The sequence below is a fragment of the Bufo gargarizans genome, chromosome 2 (genome assembly GCF_014858855.1).
Source record: "Bufo gargarizans isolate SCDJY-AF-19 chromosome 2, ASM1485885v1, whole genome shotgun sequence".
In the NCBI taxonomy this organism is placed as follows: Eukaryota; Metazoa; Chordata; class Amphibia; order Anura; family Bufonidae; genus Bufo; species Bufo gargarizans.
Window position 1 is genome coordinate 104111194 of NC_058081.1, and position 25696 is coordinate 104136889.

The 25696-nt window shown below is 43.1% G+C and overlaps 1 protein-coding gene across 2 annotated transcripts in view; it reads right to left on the reverse strand.

Moving 5' to 3' along the window:
• Positions 1-525: 525 nt before the first annotated feature.
• The window catches only part of GLCE (glucuronic acid epimerase), a 93025-nt gene continuing 67854 nt past the window's right edge, over positions 526-25696 (reverse strand). For both annotated transcript variants that reach the window (XM_044279364.1, XM_044279363.1), the window contains exons 2-4: positions 21891-22462; positions 15385-15627; positions 526-8334 (exon numbers count right to left, since the gene is read on the reverse strand). In XM_044279364.1, the coding sequence (XP_044135299.1) occupies positions 7310-8334; positions 15385-15627; positions 21891-22449 (1827 nt within the window). In that variant the 5' untranslated portion in view covers positions 22450-22462 and the 3' untranslated portion in view covers positions 526-7309. The remainder of the gene's footprint in view (positions 8335-15384; positions 15628-21890; positions 22463-25696) is intronic.

Sequence of the window (25696 nt, forward strand, 5' to 3'; positions counted from 1 at the left end):
TGGCCCATTTTGAGCCTTGGCAACGCTCCTCTGTCTGCTGCTTAGATAACTGTGGAGACCTGCTAACACCGACTGTAAGGCTACCATCACCAGCGTTTTTGCTGGATACGTCATGGATCAGCAAAAACGCTTCCGTCATGATAATCCTTTATAAGTCAATGGGGGACGGATGAGTTTTCTTTTGTGTCCGAGAAAACTGATCCGTTGACTTACATTGCGAGTCATGATCAGTCTTGCTTCATACCACATCACAAACAGAAAAACAGCTTGCAGCTTTATTCCGTCCGCGATGGGGACGCAACCAAACGGAACGCGTTCTGGTGCGCGCCGTTTCGTTCAGTTTTGTCCCCATTGACAATGAACGAGGACAAAACCGCAGCATTTTCCTCCGCTATTGAGATCCTGGCACAGATCTCAATAGTGGAAAGGGAAAGTGCAGATGTGAAAGTAGCCTTATGTAAAACAGAAGACAGGAGCGTTGCTAAGGCTCAAAATGGGCCACTTTAGAGCTATTTTACTAAAAGAAATGTAGGATTTCAGTAATTAAAAGTATATTACAAAAATGGTCAGTATCACTGCCCCTATACATTACACAAATAAAAATAAAAAATAAAAAGAAGAATGACAGTTACACTTAAGGCCATGGCAGCTTCGGGAGCAATTGGTTCTTATTACACTCTACCCATTTTGGGCTACAATTCTTTTTTTCAATTTGTATTAAAACGTGACTGCATCTGCAGACTGTTGCCTACCACCTAAATCTGTCAGAAAGCTGCTCACAGCTAAATTCTTAAGATTGTAGTAAGAATTAAGCTCAAATTAGTGTTTATAAGCCGTCAGGAGCTCAGTAATCAGGACTATAGCCAACACAGCAAGTTTCTGACGGAATATTTATTTTTTAAAATAAAGACCAACTAAAAAAAAATATGTTTTAGCCTAAAAGGAGTAGAATTAAAACAAAAATACACACCCTTAGGCCTCATGCACATGTCCCCCCCCCCCCTCCTGTTTTTTGCGTTCCATATACGGTACCATTCATGGATCTACAAAAAAAAAAAAAACTGAAGATACTCCGTGTGCCTTCCGTACTTCCATTCAAGATAGAACATGTCCTATTATTGTCTGCATAACGGACAATGATATTATTGTTCTATCAGGGGCCAGCTGTTCCTTAAAAAACGGAATGCACACAGACGTCATCCGTATTTCTTGCGGTTCCTTTTTTGCGGACCACAAAATACTGAAAAAGGCATACGGTCATGTGCAAAAGACCTTAAAAAGGTGTCCATTGTTTTGAACTACTCTTTAGAGGGACTAGTTCTAATTACATATAGGTCTAAATGAAATGCAAGAAGTCACATCAGTGATGGTCCTGCAGCTGGGACTCCCCTCAATATTAGGGGTCATCCACACGATTGTATTACGACTTTGTACGGGCTATTCTGTATCTCTGCATGTAGAGTTTATTTTTTTTTTTTCCCTGTCAGATTCACATGAAATGACAAATTATAGTTTGTTCCATTAGATGCCGTATTCTGGTGAAGAACTGGCCCTAGGGAAGAATATCTCTATAAAACAGCACTGTAGAGAGGCACCAAACAGCACCAGTTAGAGCACCTATAGCTCTGGAGCCATGAGGACCATGCATCCCACCGTACAGCTTCTTGTGCACATAGAATGAGCCCTAATTATCCTCAAATGTGACATAAAATAAAGGAGACGTGTGAGGAATAAGGCATAGGTGGCTGTATCCACATATAGGTCAATATCACCCAAGTGATGCTGTCAATAGGGTGCGTTCTCGCACAGTTTGACAAAGTCCAGCTAGTAATACCAGAACCAGATTGTGTAGGGACATGGGAACACCCAAATGTCATGGCAAAAAAAAAAAAAGCCCAGAACTACTTCATACTAAAAAAAAACAAAAACAAAAAAACACACACATGCCAGGAGGGGGCACAGTTATGGGGATAGGATCTGACATTTGTGGCATATCCTAGTGATGGGTTACGATGGGACAACCCCTTTAAGGGTGAGACTACTGTTGGACTAGTTTAAAGGACTTTTAAATCAGACAGGAAATGGGAATTCTACTGTGGAATCATCAAGACCAGACACAAACGAGCGAGAGACTCGCAGTGTGTGCCAGTGTGAGGTCCCGTTCAGACAGGATCGGGCAGAATTATACTGATTGATAATGCTGTGGGACACAGAGTCCTGGAATCTACTGTATTGCATTGACAGCATTATGTCTACCCTAATTCAGTAGATTCCAGGACACTCCGGGTCACAGAGCCTTATAAATCATTATAAGGACTCAAGCACACTATCGCACTGTGTTATGCGGTCCGCAAATCATGGATGCCGGCAGTGTGCGTTCTGCAATTTGCGGAACAGGCAGCACATAATAGAAAAACCTATTCTTGTCCGGGGACATGGAACAGAGCAATGGATGCGGACAGCACAGGGAGTGCTGTCCACATCTTTTGTGGCCCCACTAAGTGAATGGGTCCACATCCGGACCCAAAACAACGGTCGTGTGCAGGAGTCCTAATGATGTGAAATCCGGTCAGAGGAAAGGGGTCAGAACGAGACCTCACAAATGACACACGCTGCAACTTGCATTGAATTCACGAGTGTGTCTGGCCTAAGGGGTTCAGCTAAAATTAGGACAGGGATGAGGGGCACCGGTTATAAGCTAAAATAATAAAACACACTGGAAGACTGCATAATTCGGCAGGCCATCTACAACAAACAGTTCTAAAATATTACACCCCTATAAAAAGAATCTATAATAGATAACTAATACAAGCCTCCTGGATTCAGGTCGGGGAGACGTCCATATATTTGTCACTTAATAGCCTTTAATCCATATAGCATAAAATATTCTGTAATTTTCTATCAAAAATATATGCATCCTGTAGTGTCAGCTTTGTGAATGGGGAGTGACCCTGGATAATGCATTTCTATTCAATATTCCATTAGTGTCGGCCAGTCTTGGGCACTCGGGAAAACAGTTGTACCATTAGGATTTAAGCGCCATTACCGTATACTGTACAGGCAACCACCGTAGCCAGAAGAATATGTATATGGCTATGTTCACACTAGCATTGTAGCCTCAGTTCAAATGGATGCCACCATGCTATGCCGGATACTAATGGCACTACATGAACACCACTGACTTTGTCGGGAAGTCCAGTTCCACAAGCAGCATTATTCTTCCTGTCAAATCCGCCAGAGATGCCAACAGGCTCAGAATGGACACTAGTGTGAACACAGCCTAGCTAATCTCAAGAGACATTCCACCTGAACTGAGTTATCAGATCTTATGACCAGCAGAATTAGTCCAAGTGACAAAATTATGGAAAAAGAAACACCACAAAAACTATTGGATCCAAAATGTGCTACAATCTCTTTTTCTCCAGGTATATAATACAGGAGGACCTCTCACCGCTCCCGACATGTGATCTTCATAAAATAACAATTCTCAGGCATGTTTTTCTAATAAAATTGCATTGTACCATTCCTTCGTTATTCACCCAGGAAGTTTAAAAATAAACTGACAACCGAATCTTACGAGTTGGGGTCGTGTCCAAACACAGTCTGACGCTGTCCAATCAATGAGAAAGCCAGAACGTGTAGTGACACCCTGACAATGGGAAAAGTAACACCCATTTGTCAGTTTATTCACAAAATAACCAGGACGACTAGCAGTGGAACATCAGAAAACACAGTTCTAAGGATAGATGCCCCAGAATTGTTATTTCATGGGAAATTCAAGTATTTACTAAAACAGACATGTCAGAAGAGGTGAAGAATCCCCTTAAAAGTGCAATTCTGGGCATAAAAAAATAAATAAAAATTTAATTCAGTTTTTAGCTAGGACATAACCCCTTTGCAAGTCTTACCTATCTGGTTACTTGTGATGAAGCTATCTTGGGTTCTGTCTCCCAGCTATCTAGCACCAGTACAGCAGATGTGCTAGATAACAAAAGGTTCCGCAGTGAAGAGTTTTGAAGATACTCAAAAACATACAATTTAGGGAGGCCACACACATTCTATGGTGATCAGCCGAACGGTCGTTTGGCCGACCACTCTGTCTAGTTGAGCTGAAAGTGGATGTGTCTTCAGTGGGGGGAGTGGAGAAAGCTGCTGACAGACACTCCAGAGAAAACAAAAAGATCAGGCGAAAAATTATAATTTCACCTAATCCTTCTCTTCCCTCAAAAATCATGTTTCAGACGTCAGGAGCTCCTCACACACAGACTGTTGTCTGAGCCCACCATTCAGGTTCAGCTGACAATACACTAATGTGTATGGGGGCCTTTAGGCTACATGCACAGGGTCGTGTCCGTATTTCGATCTGCAAAATGTGGATACCTTCTGTGTGAACTCCACTCACTCCCATCAACAAAAAGGACTATTCTTGTTCACAAATCGGACCATGTTCTATAACCTGTGGAGCAGAAAAACAGAAGTGTGCAAGGCCCCCCAGAGAAATGCATGGTATGGATCCACAAAAAATACAAAAGCAGATGGAAGACAAACACTTGTGTGTATGAGAGGCTGTCTCATGAAGACAACCCAGTCCTCATGTCCCAGAGGCAGGTTCCGCCTCTATCAGTCAGAACAAAGAGCCACCCTGTAAGAGCACCTCTCCAACTCCCGCGGCTCCAAATTCAATGGGAGAAGTGCCAATTCCTGACAAAAAATAAATAAAAAGATGGTTTTGGTGTTAACGAGTATGTCTGGTGTAGAAACTCAGGGGGTCATTTATAACCAGATATACGCCACGGCGCACGCTATGGTGCTGCAGAATTTGCGACCCTCTCCCTTTTTGCGACGTCAGGTCTAAAAAATTTGCGACGTCAGGTCTAAAAAAGTGGGTATGGCGTGGGCGGGGAAGAGGACAGACCGGCAGGCCTGTCTAATTCAGCATTTTCTATGCCTGGTTAAGGTAGAGTAAAAGGTCTAAGTGTAAGGCAGCACAAAACTGTCTTACATTTAGAATCAGCGCTGGATGCACATAAGTTATGTATAGGGCGGCGCCTGTACATAACTTCAGTGTTCCACCACCAGCTACACAGGGCTTATTAAGACTGCCATCTAAAACACCGGTCTTAATAAATGTGCCCCTCAGTTTTCAAATCTCCTATTAAAAAAAAAAAAAAAAAAAAAAAAAGGGAATTTAAATCAGCAGATGGGCCTCGTGTTCAGTACCACCAGAAAATGGCGGCAACGAGATTCTCAGGACCTCTCACATGCATGCATTGCACATACAGCCCATTGATTTCAAAAGGTGTTGCAGAGATATTGAACACTTGCTAAAATGTACCTCCAGCATCTTACAGTCGGGAGACCCCTCTAAGCGGTAACCGTGAAGTCTATGTAGTACTGGAAGCTGCATCATTTTTCCTTGATGTATGGTGCAGAAAGCTTATTTAGGAATGAGAGTGAGATCACAGAATAAGGCCACATGAAAACACCATATCTGTTTTGAGTTCCACAAAACACAGATGTCTGGGTTGTATCTGTTTTTTGTTTTTTGCGGATCCATTGACTAATGCTTTCGTGGGCAAGAATAGGACATGTTCTATCTTTTTGTGGAACAGGCATATGGATGCGGAAAGCACAGGGATCGTCCGTGTACTTAACACATCTGTATGTCCGTTCCACAAAAAGAACATTTCCTATAACTCAGATGCAGAAAAAATGCGGACCTATTAAAGTCAATGGGTCCGCAACAAAAGGTGGACACAGAGCGGATGTCATTGGCATTTTTCAGGTCTGCATTTTGCGGACCTCAAAATATGGTTGTGTGCAAGAGACCTAAAGAACAGACAGTGTAGTGACCTATATGATAAAGGCATTGTCACAGTGTTCTGCAGGGGATTCTAGATGGATGCAGAAAGATAAACATCTCTCTCTTTAATGATAAGTAATTCTCTATATTATAGGGGGGGGGGGGGGACGGAGAGATTCCACTTATAAAAATTATTCAGCTTTTTGGCAGGTATAAAAACTATGCATTTTATATCTGGATACCATGTAAATCTATATTTAAATTCACAAAAACACTCATCTCTGCATCAAGGAGGAGTCTGAGATTTGGGGCAGAATCTTTGGAAAAGTGTTTTGGGGTAAGAGGAGGACAAACTCCATACCGGGCAGAAGAAGGTAGAGAGAGATAAAGTGCATTAGACAGTTCTAGTATTTTGTTAATAAATCAGGGCTGTGGAGTCGGAGTCCATTTTGGTGGAGTCGGAGTCGTTATAAAATGGATCGACTCCAAAAATACATAATAAATTGGTACAGTTAGTACAATGCAGTATGTGCTGAATATATTTGCATAAGAATTTGAGAAAATGATGAAAATGTCCTATAGAGAGGCTGTTCTCTAGCCTTAAAATAATTCGATCAGATTTGAGGTAATCTATGAAGGAGGATCTGATGGAGGCAATACTATTTCTCAGAACAAATTCCTACTCGCCCCACAAATGTTATTCAGGGCGTTTTTGTTGAAAAAACTGTTCCCCCCCCCCACTTACTGCAGCGTTTTGCATATTTACAATTTATTAAAGTTTTTTGTGTTCTAAAGTTGTATTCAATAAATATTTTATGTTCTACCTAAATAGCTTGATTATTGTATCATACGGGTGATAAAAAGCTTAAATTAAGTTATCGCTTAAACATGCGCCATGTATGAGGGAGTCGGAGTTGGGGGAAATTGAGGATTTGGAGTTGGGGCTTTGGCTAACCGACTCCACAGCCCTGGTTAATATTAGTTGACATGAGCTTAAAAGGGAAGGTGTAGGAGCGCTGCGCGTTTCGGTCCGTGATGTCATTGAAAGATAACTAGTTACTTGTTATGATTGTCAACACAAAATATATCTACACTGGGAGTTCAAGTCACCAGCAGCCAAAACCTCAAGTCCCTTTAAGAGATAATGGGGTTTTAAACATTGTTCCCTCCGTTTCTATGACATCATAAGGACTGAAGGCACAGAATAAAAAAAAAAAATTATAATAATAATGTACTTCAAACCCAACCCAGTCTATGTCTAAATCCGGTTCCATCTACCCAAAGACAAACTAATATTGAAGAAAACACTAGTATGCTTCACACACATTATGGCAAGGCTGTACAGTGAGCAGCCCCCGGCTTTATCTGCCCCTTGCACCGTTTCAGCTTTGTAACCCAACGACAGATGTGGACCACCGTCAGCAAAGCATATGGGAAAAGAGCTGGGCTTGGGCACTGGTCACACTTCGACAGCTTTTGGTTTCTGGCTGGTTTTGTGGCTACCTTCTAGTTATGTTTAGCTCTGCCTCCTTTTAAATAGGACTTCCAACGACGAATAAATTCTCGAAATATTGGAGACCCGTCTATACTGGCAAGAAGCTGAAGTTGATTAATGTGCGTTGTGTGGTAGTCCCAACGGGCAAGATTAGGGGCAGTGCCCAACATGAAGTGCCTTAAATCATAAATACTTCCAGAGCCGGTGTCGTAAAGAGGCAACATGGCACGGAGCGACTCCATCCCTCGCTCATATAGCAGCCTTGCTTCTTTGCCCTGTTTCTCCCCAGCAGTTTCTTTAAGATCATAGAGACCAAGCAGGGCATAAATGAACCCATTCAGCACAAATGAGCTTGGTGTAGTTGGGTACTCTTCATACCAGTCATATTTGTTCATAAAAACTGCTTTCACTCCATGTTTTTCTGAAGCCAATTTGAAAGGAGCAGTTGCTTTGAGAGCAGAGTCTAGATATACCTGCTCCTTGGTCAGCAGATGGGCACGGACCAGGGTAGATAATGCTTGCCCCTGGGCCATTGCAGAGTACCACCCTGGTTCCAGAGCCTTGAATCCCTCCCCCAGCTTTCTGGTGACCATGATTGGCCAGCCACCTTTAGCATCTTGATTCCTGACAAGCCAATCACTGGCAGCAAAGAAGGCAGCCGTGTGGGCAGTAGTTGAGATGGTGATATTATCCAAAAATCCACTGCCCCTTGCCACAATGCGGACAACCTTCTTCGGCATGATCTTAGTCTGACGTACGGCTTTTGTGTTGGACAGTCCCACTCCTTTTTTTAAATCCGTCAAGAGATCACGGGTTAGTGTACTCCAAGTGATTCGGGGTCCAATCCCATAATAGATATCATGGTTCTGAAAATCAATTAGCTGCGTGTTGGTCACGTAGTGTATAGTAAACAGCTGGTTCTTCTCGGTGGTCTCCAGCACCACGGAGATACTACCATTAGTCAAGAACTTCAAGTCAAGAGACAAAATAAAATCTTTTGTGTTGCCCAGCATCAGCGATGCTCCCTCTGAATTTTCTGGTAAAAGGCAAACAGAAAATAAGTGTTAAGAGGAGACAGTGAAGAAATACGGTGCATTTATGGAGTACATTACTGTGTCCTTTTTTTCTAACACACTTAATAAGACTTCTGCTAGTTCAGCACCCACCCTTAAACAGGTTCATAGTGTTTTGGTCAGGTTGTCTTTAAAAGGGAGTTTGTCACCAGGAAAGTCACTGTTAAATTGGACACAATGTCTTATAAGACTAGATCAGCTGAATGTAATGATACCTTCACTTCATGATCCATTGTGTCATTCTGCAGAAAAAGTACTTTTAATCTGAATGCAAATGAGCAGTAAAGTGCATTTAAGGCGGCCTAAGCCACTATTTGCACCCTTGCTCCTCCTGCTTCCTCTGCTAGCCTCTCCTCGTCTTGATGATTGACAGGGTCAGGTACCTGCATAGTCCTCTCACCTGGTCCTGTCAGTCAAGAAGTAGGGAGGGGCTGGCAGAGGAAGAAAGAGTGCACAGAGTGGCATGGGCCACCTTTGGGTGGACACAGACCTGTTCCGATATTGGAAATGGTCTGTAAACTATATATGTACTGGGATATTTTGCCATGATCAGAAAGAATTACTCAAATAAATGGTCAAACCAGCAGAATTATTGGTTTACCTATGGCCAGCATTAAGCTAGTCATACAAATAAGATGCTGAATGAATGGCCGATAGCCTATCTCCCAGGAGAAAATGAACTGAAATCCAACATGCCCGATCCCTCTTTCGCCAAGAGACCGTCATGAGCCAGACTGACTGTCAGCAGATTATGCCCGAATCAGAAGGTTCAGCCAACTGTTTTTTCAAGGGTACGGTCAGCTCAAGATTTTTTCCCCTGCAGATGATGTCACATAATGATTGAATCGGTTTATTTTATGTGTAGTAAATCATTGTAAAAAAATGTTTTTTTTAAAAAAATAAAATAACAAAATCAGGAACCAAAGAGGCAAAAGAACATTGAGGTGTCTCAGGCATATTGTTAAAAGCAGTGCTTCTTTTCCACCCAGGGAACACAATTTTTTTGCAATCTGCAGAGATAAAGCTAAACAAGGTTTTCCGGTTTAAAGAGAACCTGTCACCTGGATTTGGGGTATAGAGCTGAGGACATGGGTTGCTAGATGGCCGCTAGCACATCCGCAATACCCAGTCCCCATAGCTCTGTGTGCTTTTATTGTGTATAAAAACCGATTTGATACATATGCAGATTAACCTAAGATGAGTCAGAGCTTGAAAATATGACTCTTCTCTGGTCACACAAGTAAGATATGACTCTTATGTTAATTTGCATATGTATCAAATCGGGGTTTTTCACACAATAAAAGCACACAGAGCTATAGGGAGTGGATATTGCGGATGTGCTAGCGGCCATCTAGCAACCCATGTCCTCAGCTCTATACCCAAAATCCAGGTGACAGGTTCCCTTTAAGGGTTACATTAATTTGCTTAGTAGAGAATAGGCAGTTATACAGTTTTCTAACATACATGGTAAGCCCCATTTTGGTCCTATAAAATACATTAATAGGAGATCTGAATAGGACTAAAAATTGTGTCAGTCATATGACTCCTGGCATTCAGTTAGCTGTCCAGATATACAACAGGTGAAATATAAAAAAAAAATATATACACACACAGGACTACTGCCTGTAGCACCTCAAGTCCGTGTCCATGGAGAAAACACATCTAGCATTGCTCTGTCTCCCCTGCAAAATGAAGAGGACTCTTACCGGTAATTGGATTTTCCTGAACCCACGACAGCACCACAAGAGAGGCTCCGCCCCCACAGACTGGAAAAATATACTGAGGTGGGAGGAGAGCCTCCGCCTTTTTATGCATCAGGTTTCCTAAGAGGAGAGGAAACTCCACCCGTAATTATAATTTATCTTTTTTTGCAACACCACATACGTGCACCAACCACCAATCTAGTAGTGAAGGGAAATAAGGGTGCCATCGTGGGTTCAGAAAAATCCAATTACCGGTAAGAGTAATCTTCATTTTTCCCCTCACCCACGACAGAACCACGAGAGTGAGAACCAAGGAGACAATCAGGATGGGTTGACAGCTGAAAGCGCCTTAGAAGCGAAGGAAAGATCCAAAGAAGAATCTAACTGTAAGTGCTAGTGTCTGAAGAAGGTAGTTGGAGAAGACCAAACAGCCACCTTACAGATATCCTCTATAGATACAGCAGCCATCTCAGCCAAAGAAGTAGAGATTGCTCATTCTAGTAGAGTGAGCCCTAAGGCCCTCTGGAGCAGACTTTCCTGAGGAAGAGTAAGCCAATGATATTGCTGAAGTAATCCATCTGGCCAAGGTATTCTTAGATGCTGCATGTCCCTTTCTTTTCCCCTGAAAAACAACAACCAACGAGGACGAGCTCCTCCAGTCTTTAGTCTTGGACAAATAATGTATTACACCTTCAAACATCAAGAGAATGATAAGCCTTTTCCTCCTCTGTAGATTGTGACTGATAGAAGGTTGGGAGCACAATTACCTGAGATCTGTAAAACTTGGAGGACACCTTGGGAAGGAATGCTGGATTAGGTTGAATGACTACCCTATCTTCCAGTATAGTAGTATAGGGAGGATTGATGGAAATACTCTGGAGTTCAATAACCCTGAGGCCGTAGTTAGAGCACGCAGCCCTGGGTGAAAGATTAAGAGAAGAACGGGAGACTGATCTAAAGAAGCTAACTATCCAAGGATCTGACGCCACATTATCATTAAACAAAGCCGAGAGAGCTGAAACCTGGACCTTTAAGGTGCTAGTAGATAACCCTAACTGCAACTCCTTCTGAAGGAATTCTAATACCTGGAAAATTGGGACTTTGGAAGGGATTTCCATAAAATCAATATCAGCAAGTGTCAGAAATTTCTTCCAGACTCTGGCATAAATGGAAAAATTGTTACTTTCTTTCTACATTTCAAGAGAGAGTATTTACTAAGTTGGATGAAAAAACCCTCTTGCCTAGCAGGAACCTTTCAAATTCCATGCAGTCAAATAGAGGCCTTTTATCTGCGGATAAAAAAATTGGACCCCGAGACAGAAGGTTGTAAATCTCTGGAAAGACCCACGGGTCTGACACCGACATCTTTCTCAGGCAGGTAAAACCAAGTTCTCATGGGCCAGAAGGGAGCTATTAAAATCACCCGAGCAAGATCTTCCCTTATCTTCTGTAACAGCCTGGGAATCAAGGGAAAAGGAGGGAAAGCATACCCCAGGGAAAAATTCCAACTGTGAAGGAAGGCATCCAGACCACAGGGGGATCCCTCTGGAGATAAAGAAAATAATTCCTCAACTTTCCTGTTCTGACTGTTAGAAAACAGATCTACTGAAGGAAGCCTCCAATTGTTATGTTTAGACTCTACTCCCCTTGGGAAATACCATGATGACTCAAATCTGCCTACAATATTCTGTGCCCCGGATGTGAACTGCTGAGAGTGAACTAGAATTACTTTCTGTCAACTGAAGAATCTCACTTGTCATCAACATTAAGGCCTTGCTCCTTGTACCCCCTTGTTTGTTTAAATGGTAAACTACAGTGCTGTTGTCCGACATGATTCTGAGAGGTCTGTTTGAAATTAATGGAAGAACTACTAACATAGCAAATTTTACTGCCATAAGTTCCTTTATAATTGAAGAGGCTGACCTCTGCCCATCTTGCCATAAGCCTTGGATTGAGTGTCCTAGGATATGAGCTCCCCAACCCCAAGGACTTGCATCTGTAGTCAAGCATAAAAGATTCTTCCTTACCCAGGGAGCCCCTTGGGTTAGATTGTCTCTTAGCAACCACCTTAATTCCTCTAGAGTTTAGTCTGGAATAACTAGGCAAGACTAAGGGTTCCTTGCCCCCTTCCCAAGCTGAAGCTGACAATAGAACCCATTGTAGTCCTCTTGAGTGGATCTGGGCCCATACAACAGCTGGAATACATGATTTCAAACTTCCCAGAATAGCCATACCTTTTCTCAGACATTCTTGGGTTCCTGGCTAGATCTTGTATTTCTTCTCTTAAATTTCGCCATCTTTTCTTCCGTTAAGAAACGCCTCTGTACCCTTGAATCCAGTAGCAGTCCTAGAAAAAAGTTGACTCTGGCCACTACGCCAACAAGCAGCCATATCACACAACGCTTCAAAGTCCTCTGTAACGGCCAACGTGCCTCTGCAGATCCCTCGGCGCAAGAATATGCCACCATATATTATAGAAGACCACAGGTAAACCAGGGATACCGGGGGAAGAAGCCACCTATAGAACATCTTAAGGCTTCCCTCCAGAGACAGGAAACCATACTGAGGTGGGAGGAGAGCCTCCGCCTTTTTAAGCTTGAGGTTTCCTGTCTGTGGGGGCGGAGCCTCTCTCTCTCATGGTGCTGTTGTGGGTTAGGGGAAAACAGGCAGGTATGTAAACACGCATACAGTAACTTATAGCCACAATTTCCACCATTACTCCTATGTAGATATCCCATGGAAGTGTCCTGACCCAACACATGTATGCCACCTAACACTGTTGCTTACTGAATGTCAGTGGGGTGTCGCATGACTGATGCCATGTTTCAGTTAGGCCACAGAATGCATTACACAGGACTGACTGAATCATGGGCTATACCAATAAAAAGTAAGAAAGGTAAGCAAGCAAAATTTTAAATACATGTATATTAAATTTTGATCAAAATCACCTATTGAGCAAACAAATGTTTTTTTTTTGTTTTTTTTTTAAAACAGAATACCCCTTTAAAGAATCTTGGTTCCTTAATTTATAGGGTGGGAATACCTCCTGATTACCAGCATCCTCTTCTGATCACCACAAAACAGGTCATAAATGCTGAAATCATTAGCCTGCTCTTCACATTGGCTGAAAAATGTGAACTACAGTCAGGTCCATAATTATTGGGACATCGACACAAATCTAACATTTTTGGCTCTGTACACCACCACAATGGATTTTGAAATGAAACAAACAAGATGTGCTTTAACGGCAGTCTGTCAGCTTTAATTTGAGGGTATTTACATCCAAATCAGGTGAACGGTGTAGGAATTACAACAGTTTGCATATGTGCCTCCCACTTGGTAAGGGACCAAAAGTAATTGGATAGAATAATAATCATAACTCAAAACTCTCACTTTTTAATACTTGGTTGCAAATCCTTTGCAGTCAATTACAGCCTGAAGTCTGGAACGCATAGACATCACCAGACGCTGGGTTTCATCCCTGGTGATGCTCTGCCAGGCCTCTACTGCAACTGTCTTCAGTTCCTGCTTGTTCTTGGGGCATTTTCCCTTCATTTTGTCTTCAGCAAGTGAAATGCATGCTCAATCAGATTCAGGTCAGGTGATTGACTTGGCCATTGCATAACATTCCACTTCTTTCCCTTAAAAAACCCTTTGGTTGCTTTTGCAGTATGCTTTGGGTCATTGTCCATCTGCAGTGTGTAGCGCCATCCAATGAGTTCTGAAGCGTTTGGCTGAATATGAGCAGATAATATTGCCCGAAACACTTAGAATTCATCCTGCTGCTTTTGTCAGCAGTCACATCATCAATAAAATACAAAAGAACCAGTTCCACTGGCAGCCATACATGCCACGCCATGACTCTACCACCACCATGCTTCACTGATGAGGTAGTATGCTTAGGATCATGAGCAGTTCCTTTCCTTCTCCACACTGGACCTTTTATCTGCTCATTGTAATTGGGATAATGAGGGAATAACACATGCCTGGCCATGGAACAGCTAAGAAGCCAATTGTGCCATTACTTTTGGTCCCTTAACAAGTGGGAGGCACATATGCAAACTGTTGTAATTCCTACACCGTTCACCTGATTTGGATGTAAACACCCTCAAAATTAAAGCTGACAGTCTGCAGTTAAAGCATATCTTGTTAGTTTCATTTCAAATCCATTGTGGTGGTTTATAGAGCCAAAAATGTTAGAATTGTGTCGATCTCCCAATAATTATGGACCTGGCTGTATATGGCCAGTATCTTTGGTTAAAGCTATATGATGGGAATAGAAAGGCCTTACTGAAATGTACTCTACCATCAAAGAAGTGAGGAGCAGACTGTTACTACTAGAGTAATGATTCTTTGATGGACTTTGTAAATAAGTAATGTGTACCCATGAGAAATGTTCCTACATGTGGCTATCCTTCTTCCCAACATAATCCACTGAGGCCTAATAATGTTTTCGTCCAATCTCACCCTCTCCGTTTTGGCCTCTTAATGTACTGTGGATCCTCTAATCAATACCCATTAGGATTAACCAGTCAATCACTTCAGGAGACAATGAAGTCACTTTTGTCATCTCCTTCTAGATAAGTCCTTAAGGGACGACGCTGGAGGACAGGCTTTCCTCCCCCTCTCTGGTAATGAACGCAAGGTAGAACTTATCACACAACTGACAAATGGGTCTGTCAAGATACCAATGAGGGACCTGCATCCAGCTCGGGAGAAGTCTATGTAAACAGGAGGCAATGGCAAACCGAAACTTACTGAAGTAATTAAATACAATTCGTTGCTTCCCTGTAGTCAGAATTCAGATAATGCATTAGAAGCATCGGCCTGAGGCTGAATTGGGGTTTTCCAAGATATCCCTTGTTGCTGAGAATACAGAAGTTTTTCACGCTTTAGATTTAGTACTGGACATGGAGTTGCGCTGTGAAATACATAATCTATGGCAGCGGCTCATGGCAAATTATTCCCTATCCAAAGTTTAGGATATAACTAAATTATCGCTGGGGATATGACCACTGGGACCCTCAACGATCACGAGAACCAAGGTCCTGTTCCCCAGTTATGATGGAGCGTCAGGTCGTGCATGTCCACTGCTGCTCCATTCATTCCTTCTCTATGGACACTCCAGAGACAGCCAAGCAATGTAGTCGTGATCAGTGGGGTCCAAGCGGTCAGACCCCCAGTGATCAGCTAGTCATTTCTGATCCCGTGGTAAGGGGAGAACTTAAACAATTGGCACAACCCCTTTAAGAATAAAATCAGTGTGCATAACAATATCTGAGAGAAAATGTGATGACGGTCCACACTCACCTGGTACTACAAAGTGTCTGACATGACTACTTCTGGACTTATCATAAACTGTAGTAAGAGACGCTCCCTTAGGAATAGTCCATGTGCCCAGCACTCCTTCAGATTTGTCATCCGCCTTCTCATACACCTCCGTATGTGGAGGTTTCTCGGTCAAGTTCTTGCTATAGTGACTTAGTCCATATTGGGCAATCTGGATTGGGTAAAAATATCCCTGTGGGCCCCACTGGGTAGATAACGGGACCCCTAAGGAAAGACACAAGTAGTACAAAACATTTGTTAAGGAGAAAGAACTAAATAGAAAACAAACTGAAGCACTATACAAGCGTTAAATGTCAAAAAGTCGCCTGGATATAAAGCCTGTGTTGTCAACGGTCTGCATATAACAATATCAGTTAGTACAGGTCCAGTCGATGTTCATATTAGTATCTGAATCAAGGCTGGCCTCAGCACCACCTGTCCACAGTCCTGCCATGCCTGTGCCACTACCCTGGTCCCCACAGGAACGCAATATGGCTTGGTCCTGTGACTGCTGCGGCCTCAGTGGTCAGATCTGCGTGACTGTCAGTGACATTTCGTTCAAGCATATGTGACCACTGAGGCCTGCGTTTGGTCACAGTAGTCATGGGACCAAGCCACTGGCCACCAAGCCACTTCCAGTTCTTGCGTGGATCGAAACGTGCTAGCGGTGGGACCACAGATAGGGGCACAAGTTAGTTACATTGGGGTTCTCAACGCCTAGGCTGGCTAATACATAGGCTACAGATCCCTCACATATCTTTTGCTGCACTGAACATACCACTACGGATATTTGTCATTCAGGTGAAATTTATAGAAAAACATAAAAAGTTCACTCAGTTATTGTGTTTTGTGTTTGCAGTCACTAATCTCAATCTTCATATGGTCATTTAGGAGGACATATTTACGAACTTTATTTGGGCTACATTATCTGTTGCCTAGCAGCTACCTTATTATTAGAAGTGGCAGGATTGTTGAATATATATAACGTCTTGTTTATATTTTAAATTTTGGAGTCATTGGCACGATTGGCGATTTAGCAAATGTAATATGATATTCATCTGCATATATTGCATATATAATAAATAAATTAAGTGATGCTATACTGATTCTGTGTGTGTCCAGATATGAGTGCCCGTTCTGCTTTTTCTGTACAATTTTTGGGTGATTTGAGTGCAACATCAGCTTGGAGCACCTTGCCATCCCCAATCAGAGCGAGAGCCGTCCTATATTTCCATTCCTGTAAAATACATAGGCTACAGATCCCTCACATATCTTTTGCTGCACTGAACATACCACTACTCACAAAAAGTTAGGGATATTTGTCATTCAGGTGAAATTTATAGAAAACGTAAAAAGTGCACTCTACAGCAATATTATATCACGAAAGTAGGGCATTTAAGCCTAAAACGGGTGGAAATGCTCCAAACCCAAAAACTGTCGCGTGTCTATAACCGGGGGAGCAATTCCTCTGCATGCGGTCCACAGATAAAGGCAATCCCCAGCAAAAAAAAGAAATGTGTACAATGGAGGATGCCGGGGCAGACCACATGCACCATAAGGTCATCTTACACAAAATGACACATTGTGCAGATGAAAAAATAAAAATTATAAATAAATCACTGCAAAACAAAAAAAAAAAATGCACCAAAATGATATGCAACTGACAATACTAGCCAATTCCTCAAGCCGATGTTAAAAGCTGGAGAACTTTGCCAATATCTTCCATTCAGGAACATATCGGAGCCCCTCATGCACCACAGTTTTTATTCTTTATGTGTATGGAATGTGCCACTTCATTATGTTGGCAACGTTCTTTCGCACCTGGTAGCTTCTGTGTCACATGGTCTGTTGTGGGTGCGGCACACAGCTTTATCCTACCTCCCAGTGCATTGGTGATACCACTATGGAGGTATGCGAGAGTCTGGCTGCGAGTTTGTTTCTAGCCCTGTTCAGACCCCGTTCACACACCACGGGTAGTTTAGTGGTAGGACCCCATGCATGCCGAGACACATATGTTCCTGACTGGAAGATCTCAGCAAAGTTCTCAGCTTTTTACATCAGCTTGAGGAATTAGCTAGTATTGTCAGTTGCGTATCATTTTGGTGCATTTTTTGCAGGCATGCAATGGCGATTTCCTCATCTTAAACAAACAAAAAGCAAACAATGGTGGGTATACCCCCCACAAAAAGCTCAATAACTTGTAATGTGGTCTTGAGCATCAATTACTGCTCAACGACGTCTCATGCTGTTGACAAGTCGACTTATTGTCTGCTGAGGCATGGCATCCCACTCTTATTAAAGGATGGCCCTCAGGTCATTGAGGTTCTGGGGCACAGAGTTACGAGCCTCTACACGGCACCTAAGCTGATCCCATAGGTTTTCAATGGGATTCAGATCTGGAGAAAGTGCAGGCCACTCCATTTGAGGTACCCCAGCAGCTGTTCTGTAATGATGCAACCTCAATGAGCTGGGGCATTGTCACCCATGTAGATGAAATTAGGCCTATGGTGTTCATGCAGAGGCACAATGACTGGATTAATTAGGTTATTCAAGTAGTATGGGCTTGTCACTGTACCATTCACAAAGTGTAGGGCAGTTCTGTATTGGCTAGACACACCTGCCCACACTAACACCACCAAAGGCTCGCCAGTGGCTGATGCATAGCACTCTCCTCAACGTCTCCAACACCACTGGGTCCTCGTCCAGCGTAGATGTTCGCTGGCCCATGCAAGACAATGACGCCTGTGCCGGATGGTGTGGTCAGGTCCCTGTGCAAGTTGTCTAGCACGCAGACCACACTGATGTAAATGGTTTTAAATGGTCTGATGTGACACTTGGGTGCCTATTACCTCCCTTCAATGTGCGGAGAGTTGTGTGGCATTCATTGTTCGATTCCGCAGGGCATTGTTCACAATGAAGCGGATATCAGTGTGGGAAGGACCTCAACTTCTATGTCTTTCTGTGATTCTTCCAATCTCTCTGATACAACCTGCTGATGACACTGACACTTTAAGCTCAGTGGCCACTTCCATCTAAGAACATCCTGCTTGAAGCCTTGCAATGGCGAGGTACTGTTGATCAATTGTTAGGGGTCGTCTTGGTCTCAGGATGTCAAAATGCATGATGAGGAGGAGGACTGTTTAAATTCCACGGATCAAAACCGGTTGTAAATTTTGCAGATAAGCGCCCTGTTAGAAACCGCAAGATGTGCAAAAAGTACTGAAACATTGAGCAGTTGGGCACGTGCATTCAAAAGTTTAGAGAAGGTCACATTAAGTTCACCTGTAAAGGTTAGAGTACATTTTAGGATAATCCCGAAATTTCACCTACAAGCCAAATATCCCTAACTTTTTGTGAGCAGTGTATTTTATGCCTTCTCCTGTGATCAACATCCCTGGTATGGTGAGTGGTCTATGTAACCGCTTTCTTAGCTAAACAGTAACATGTACAGAGCCATGTCTTTGCTAATAGCCGAAAAGCCAATTCAAAAGTGTAAATTAATATGTCCTTGCTTCAATGGCTGCTGCATCTGCATAGAAAATATTAACGTAATAACACAAGCCCTCTGTATGTGTGGTGCAAGGACTGAGATGGAGGTGCTTGACGCTTGGCATGGTTGCCCTTCTTCCCATATTCCAGCTGCTCTGTGCAACCTCCGCTGCTCCAGGCTCCAGACAGGATTTAGCAATCTCTGTGCTGAAAACAATATTGCAGCATTGTGATCTGGCACATGTAAACTTGAGAAGTCACACTTATCAGATCGGTCTTAGCAAGTCATTTCCAAATCTTCCAGCAAAAAGGGAACAGAATAGGTTTCTAAAATATTAAACTCCAACCTTTTCCCATGCACCTTATTATTGTTGCCTTTTTCTTGCATTATTATCCAATAGAAATTTTAAACACACTTGAAGGAACCTGCAGAGCGACCACCTAACTGTGCTTGGGTCTCAGTGTCAAGGGGTGGTCACATCTCGTTGGGGGGGGCTTGCAGTACATCCGTTTGTTTCCAGGTGGTACACACTATGTGGGAAAAAGTGATACTACAACCAATGATTCCCACAGATGAACAACTGGAGAAAAATAGAAGAAATTGATCGCACATCCACTGCAAATGCTATGATCTCATCCCTGCATGAGATAGCACTAAATAGCGCATGTGTACTACCTCCATGCAACACGCTAAATGAGGCATTAGTGTACATTTTTTTTATCAAAAGGCATAAGCCCACTCACCACGCCAAGGTCGCCTCAATGAGTGGGTCCTAACTTAAATTGGCGCGGCGCTGCACGGCGACCACCAGCGCTGTGGCGTCATCCCGGTGGCCAAACAGCACCCCTGCTGTCTGACCATGCCAAACCTAGCTCTGGGTCCCACCAACCAGACAGAAAAACAGCACAGTGGCCCCTGCGCAGCACCGCACCATGTGAACAGTTGTCAAAGCTCACCTGCCCTGAAGCTCGCAGGAACTCCAACTGAGAGCATGATAGGCTAATTTAACCCTTACTACAGAATACTAGGCTAATTAAAAATCACCTGTCTAGTGGAAGGAGTGCAGATCCAGGGACAGAAACTCAATGTAATGAACAATTGGAGAAAAAAAGAAGAAGAAATGGATCGCACATCCATCATGCTCTCAGTTGGAGTTCCTGTGAGCTTCAGAGCAGGCGAGCTTTGACAACTGTTCACATGGTGCGGTGCTGCATAGGGGCCACTGTGCTGTTTTCCGGGCTGGTTGGTGGGGCCCAGAGCTAGGTATGGCATGGTCAAGCAGCAGGGGTGCTGTTTGGCCACTGGGTCCCGCCGCCGGCCGGGATGGCGCCACAGCGCTGGTGGTCGCCGTGTAGCACCGTGCCAATTTTAGGTTAGGACCCACTCAGAGGCAACCTTGGCGTGGTGAGTGGGCTTCTTGCCTTTTGATCAAAATGTACACAAATGCCTCATTTAGCATGTAGCATGGAGGTAGTACACATGCGCTATTCAGTGCTGTCTCCTGCAGGGATGAGATCATAGCATTAGCAGTGGATGTGCGATTCATTTCTTCTTTTCTCTCATTATTTAAATGATTCCCACAAAGCCAAGCACTGAATACAATGGAAACGTAAATGTCCTTATGGAAAAGGTAGAAATATGGCAGTTGGGCTAAGGAACCAAAAAGTTTCTTGACTAAAATCAATAATTTTGATGCATTTCACTAGAAATAAGATTAGAATTACATGTGAACTTGTCATTGTTTAAGGGGACACTTTAAAACTTGATTGGTGGGGATCTGACTTGCAGAACCGCCGGCGATCAGCTTTTTAAGGGGCTACGACACTCCAGGAAAAGCTGTGTCTTCTTCACTGTGTACCAGACATCGCTTCTTACCTTTTAGGAGTAGCAGCTGTGCTCTGTATCAGAATTTCACCTTCTTGGCTGAAGTTCAAGTAAATGGGACTGAGCTGTAATACCAGACACAGCTGGTGGCAGGAGATGCCAAGAGTCAGCCCCTACAGATCTGATATGGATGACCTAGGGATAAGGTCATGAACTTTACAGTCTAATGGGCAGAATTCTAGGTGGAAGCTGGAGTGACATTAAGTTCACCACAAGTCCGACTTCTGTGGAAGGTGGCGATCTTGCTAGGTTTGTGTTGGTACCTTTTCTGTGCTCAATCTTTTTTCTTACTAAGGGTACAGCCACATGTGGCGGTTTCGCTATGGATTCTCCTCAGGGGAATTGCAGGCAGAAAATGTGCAGCAGTAAAGAGGATTATATTTTAAGAAGTCTCATCCATGCACTGCAGAAAATTTCCACTCCAAAATATATACATAACTTGAGTTATGGTGCAGATCCGAAGCATGTAAATTTACGTTGCGATTTTCTTTCATGCAATGCAAAGGGTGAAGTTATGCCCGTCAAATGGACAGTGTATGCATAAGGGCATTTGAAAATTTGATTGTATGAGCGATATCCTGGAAGAAGTTGTCCAAATCTGTTAAGCCATTACGCCACAGCAACTGGACTTGTATTTTTCCTTGAAAATGTTTTGATTGTCATTCACCTTTAAATACTGGTGACTTGCGATTCAAGTCATGGAGGTAAGGTGTTGATTGCATTTGCATGACTGAAGCTATTGGCTGTGATAAACTTAGATGTCAGACCCCTTCACCTCTATTCAAGAAACGAAGCTTGAATAGTGGGGGAGGGGTTCCACATTTATTGTCTGCAACTTACGATGCAGCTCTAACACCTCTCCCACGGAAGTTTAATCACAACGAATAGCTTCAGTCATGGACATACAATCACTGAATCCTCCGTAATTGAAGCACGAGTCACCAGTATTTAATACAGGAGAATTCTCGTACAAGTCATACAGATGACGAGCGAAACGTGTTCAAGGAAAAAATAAAAACAAACAAACAAGTCCAGTTGCTCTGACTTATTACTACCGATAGTCATCAAGAACCACTGAGCACTATTTATTTCAAGACAGAATAAGACCCATTACCTTCTACACCACTGATGCACTTGACTCGATCCCTCACTTCCACATTATAACCTTCAAAGGACATAAATACTCCATCGGGATGGTATGGGCCTCGTTGTGCATACACTTTGGAGTAGCTGTGTGAAAACTCAAATCGTTCAAAGCCATCATACTGAGCAATTTTCCCATACACCTCAAAGTATTTCTCCACCCAGGAGAAAGGCATGTACACTTCATTGCCCTCTCTCCTACAACGCACATTCTGATCTTCATTGATCAAGCAATCTATCTCCTCATACTTTAGTCCGGTTCCTTTACTGCCCACTAGTGGCGGTGCCTTCTGCTGCTCCTGTGGTGAGGCCTCCTCAGATCGAAGCTGGCCATTGGCCACATTACTCTCAGAAGCTGCGGCCCTCTTCTCAAGGCTTTCAACCCTCAAGCCTAATTGTGGTCCCCATGGAAGGGTAGAAGAATGGTCATTGGAGGAGCATTTGTTCCATAGCAAGACGGTCACCAGGGTAAAAAGTGAGCAGATAAATATTAGAGTCTTATAATTGACTCGAGCTGCCAAGCAACGCATGTTCAGACCATACCTATAAGAAAAAGAAGAAAGTCAGTATTATATATATTCTCTCTATATTATATTAAAATTATTATAAAATATATATATAATCTCAAATAAAATTACTATTATGGTTGTGAATTACACCAATATATAATAAAAACTACTACTATCCCAAAGGCAGAATTTGAAATTGTGAAAATAATGGCTGTAACTCATGTGGACAGGTCATCTCTAATCAATAGGGAAAGTAATAGTAGTATTTATTTCCCAGAACTGCACGCATTTATAAAAATAATTAATTAGTAAAACTTAGCAATATGCTCCTATAGGTCATGAAAACAAGCGACATTATCACACTATAGTTATACAATGCTAGATCCAAAAGAGGTCAAATCGGCTCCTGGTCTGGACAGGAAAAACTAAACCTGACAGACCATTTCACTAGCCATTTCATCATACATAAGGGCCAAATATTGCTGTTATTCAGCATTTTTTACATGACTGAAAGACCGTGCAAGCACCAAAGACAGAGCTTCAAGAAAAACTGAACCTCATGGGTTAAATTTTTCACATCATTGCCCGGTGTGTTCATTCCCTATGATAAATAGTTTGTGCTATATGACATATGAGCACCTCATCCATATTAGCACAGCCAAGGTTCTAGGAAAAGGGCAATAGTCAGGCCCAGGCCAGATCAAAGCAGAGATCAGTTTATTATTTTAACTTATGGAGATGTTGTCCAGAACAATAATATTCAGAGACCACCCAAAAACAACAAGTAGTTCATTATCATACACAAGCTCCAATAAGGTTAAAAGGCTTTTCCGCAGGATAGGTCAATGTCTCATCAGTGGCACCACCAACAATCGGCTGCGGTGAGCATTACGACCTATCCCTAGGCCATCACATTCATTGTTGACATGGCCTACATGGAGCTCAGTACCATACACCTGTGCTTCTTGTATGGAGGCCTCTACTAATAGCTTATCAGCAGGGGGTCAGACCCCTAGCGATCATACACGGATGGTCATCAATGGTTTACTTCTGGAAAACCAAAACCCTTTTAAGCTGTAACATGCTCCCTGGAATGCCCTTTAATGGGTACATTCTAAGACAACTTTAAAAGGTTCCTAAAAACGGCACGATATTACGCAGACAATGGCAGGAAGACCCGAGTGTATAGGCACGTAAAGCATAGCATAGGTCGACGATTACGACTAAAATGATAAAATAAGCATCTGCAGTTGTGAAACCTTACTGAAATGATAGGAAATACATTCAGCCACATACAGCTTTACATGTCAAAAACAGGCATGCGTATAATATATATCCCATAACAGCCGGAAAGATTACACTTCCCTGCCGAGCGCTGCGAGCTCAGGTTGTGTTGGTAAATCCGTGATCTGACAAAGTGAAGCCAATAGATGCGGCAACAGCTGACTAAATGCTCCATGTCAGCAGCAGGATTTCTGGACGGAAGCGATAAGACGGCGAGAGCCGTGTCCATTAAATCCGCCTCTTGCAGGGTTGTCAGCACAATCCACAGCATCATCCATCTGGATCAGAACACACACACACTGATATAGCTTTGCCTCCATAAAATACAAGCTACACAACAATATACAACCTGAACGAGCTCCAGAAGCCCAGGGCATAGCCACAGCTCACATATGCTGGCGCTTTATGCAGCGCGGAACATCAGCGCCTCTCATTTACTGTGCAAATGTATGAGGAGCAACTTTCTTTCTATACACTGCATATCATTACTGCTCCCATCTGCGTAAATGCAAAAAATAAATTGCAGTAGATCTATAATCCTCATATATACACTGCATAAAAAATAAAAAATCTTTATCCTGGATTAAAGGGGCTGTCTATCCCCCACCACAGTTGCACTTATGAACCAGTATCTGCTCTGCCTAAAAAAAATAAAAGGCACTTACATAGTTCATAGTGCTCCGTTCTGGTGCTATGCATCCATCCCTGCTGCCTTCTGGACCCCATGGACCAGAAGTTTGATGATCCATCCATAGTCATGTGCGCCACTGCAGACATTCGCTGGTGGCATGTCCCCAAGCGGCACGCTGAGGCCAGTGAATAGCAGCAGCGGTCCATGTGATGACGGAAGTCACACATCCGGTCCACTGGGGATCGGACAACCTCTAACTATGGGGAACTTTAATATTAGGGTCCATAGTGCACCAGAGGATTTTTACCATAGATTTTGTGAGAATCCATTAAAATAAATGGCTGAATACACATATAAAGTATAGGCACACGGTGCGTATACATGGATTTTCGTGTGGAAAATGTGCAATGTAATACAGTATTAGCATAAGGGCTCATGCACACAACTGCGTGCTGCACGGGCACAGACTATGGGGCCGCCGCATGAGATGGTCTGCACCGCAAAAAAGTAGTGCATGCTGGGCAACGGCCGTGTGAATGAGCCCCAACAAAGTAATACTGTATCAGCCAAGCGCATGGTGCAGACAGTTTCAGCTCAGAAACCAACATGAACAGATTTTGAAATCCGCAGCGCGTCAATAGTTTTTGGGGCTTTTCATCACAGATTTTATGCTTTGCAATGCAACGGCTGAAATCTGGGGCAAAGGTGTCAAAATCCGGACGTAAATCTGGAGTTTTGTGCGGAACTGGTGCAGAAATGAGGCGATTTTTGCGGCTGTATAACTGTTTTTTCGGCTGTATCACTGCCAGGATCGCAGCGGGTCTTGGGTTGTTTTTTTTGAGCTTCATCACTGCTGGGATCATAGCGGGTGTTGGACTGGTTTTGGGGCTGCATCACAGCCGGGATTTTAGCAGGTCTTGGGGCTGTATGGCTGCCGGTATCACAGTGGGTCTTCTGCTGCTTTCAAGCTTTGCATTTCAAAATGTGAAAGCTGCAGATAAAAACCTGCAACTAAATGAACACCTGAATAACCAATGCAGGCATGTTCAATCAGACTATCTGCATGCTCATGTGGGGATACACTTCATGTACTTGGGTGTTAAAAGGGGATGTCCCATAAAAAAAACACTTATCCCTATCCACAATACAGAGGATAGGTATCTAATCAGAAGGGGTCCAACATGTGGAGCCCCCATTGATCACGAGAATGGGGGCCCTTTGTTTTCCTGTTTGAATAGAGTGATAGTCACCCATGTGTGCTGCTGCTGCTGCATTCAAATCTACAGGTCTTCAAGAGATTTTGGGGGAGATTTATCAAAAGTGGTGCAGAGGAAAACTGGCTTAGTTGCCCAT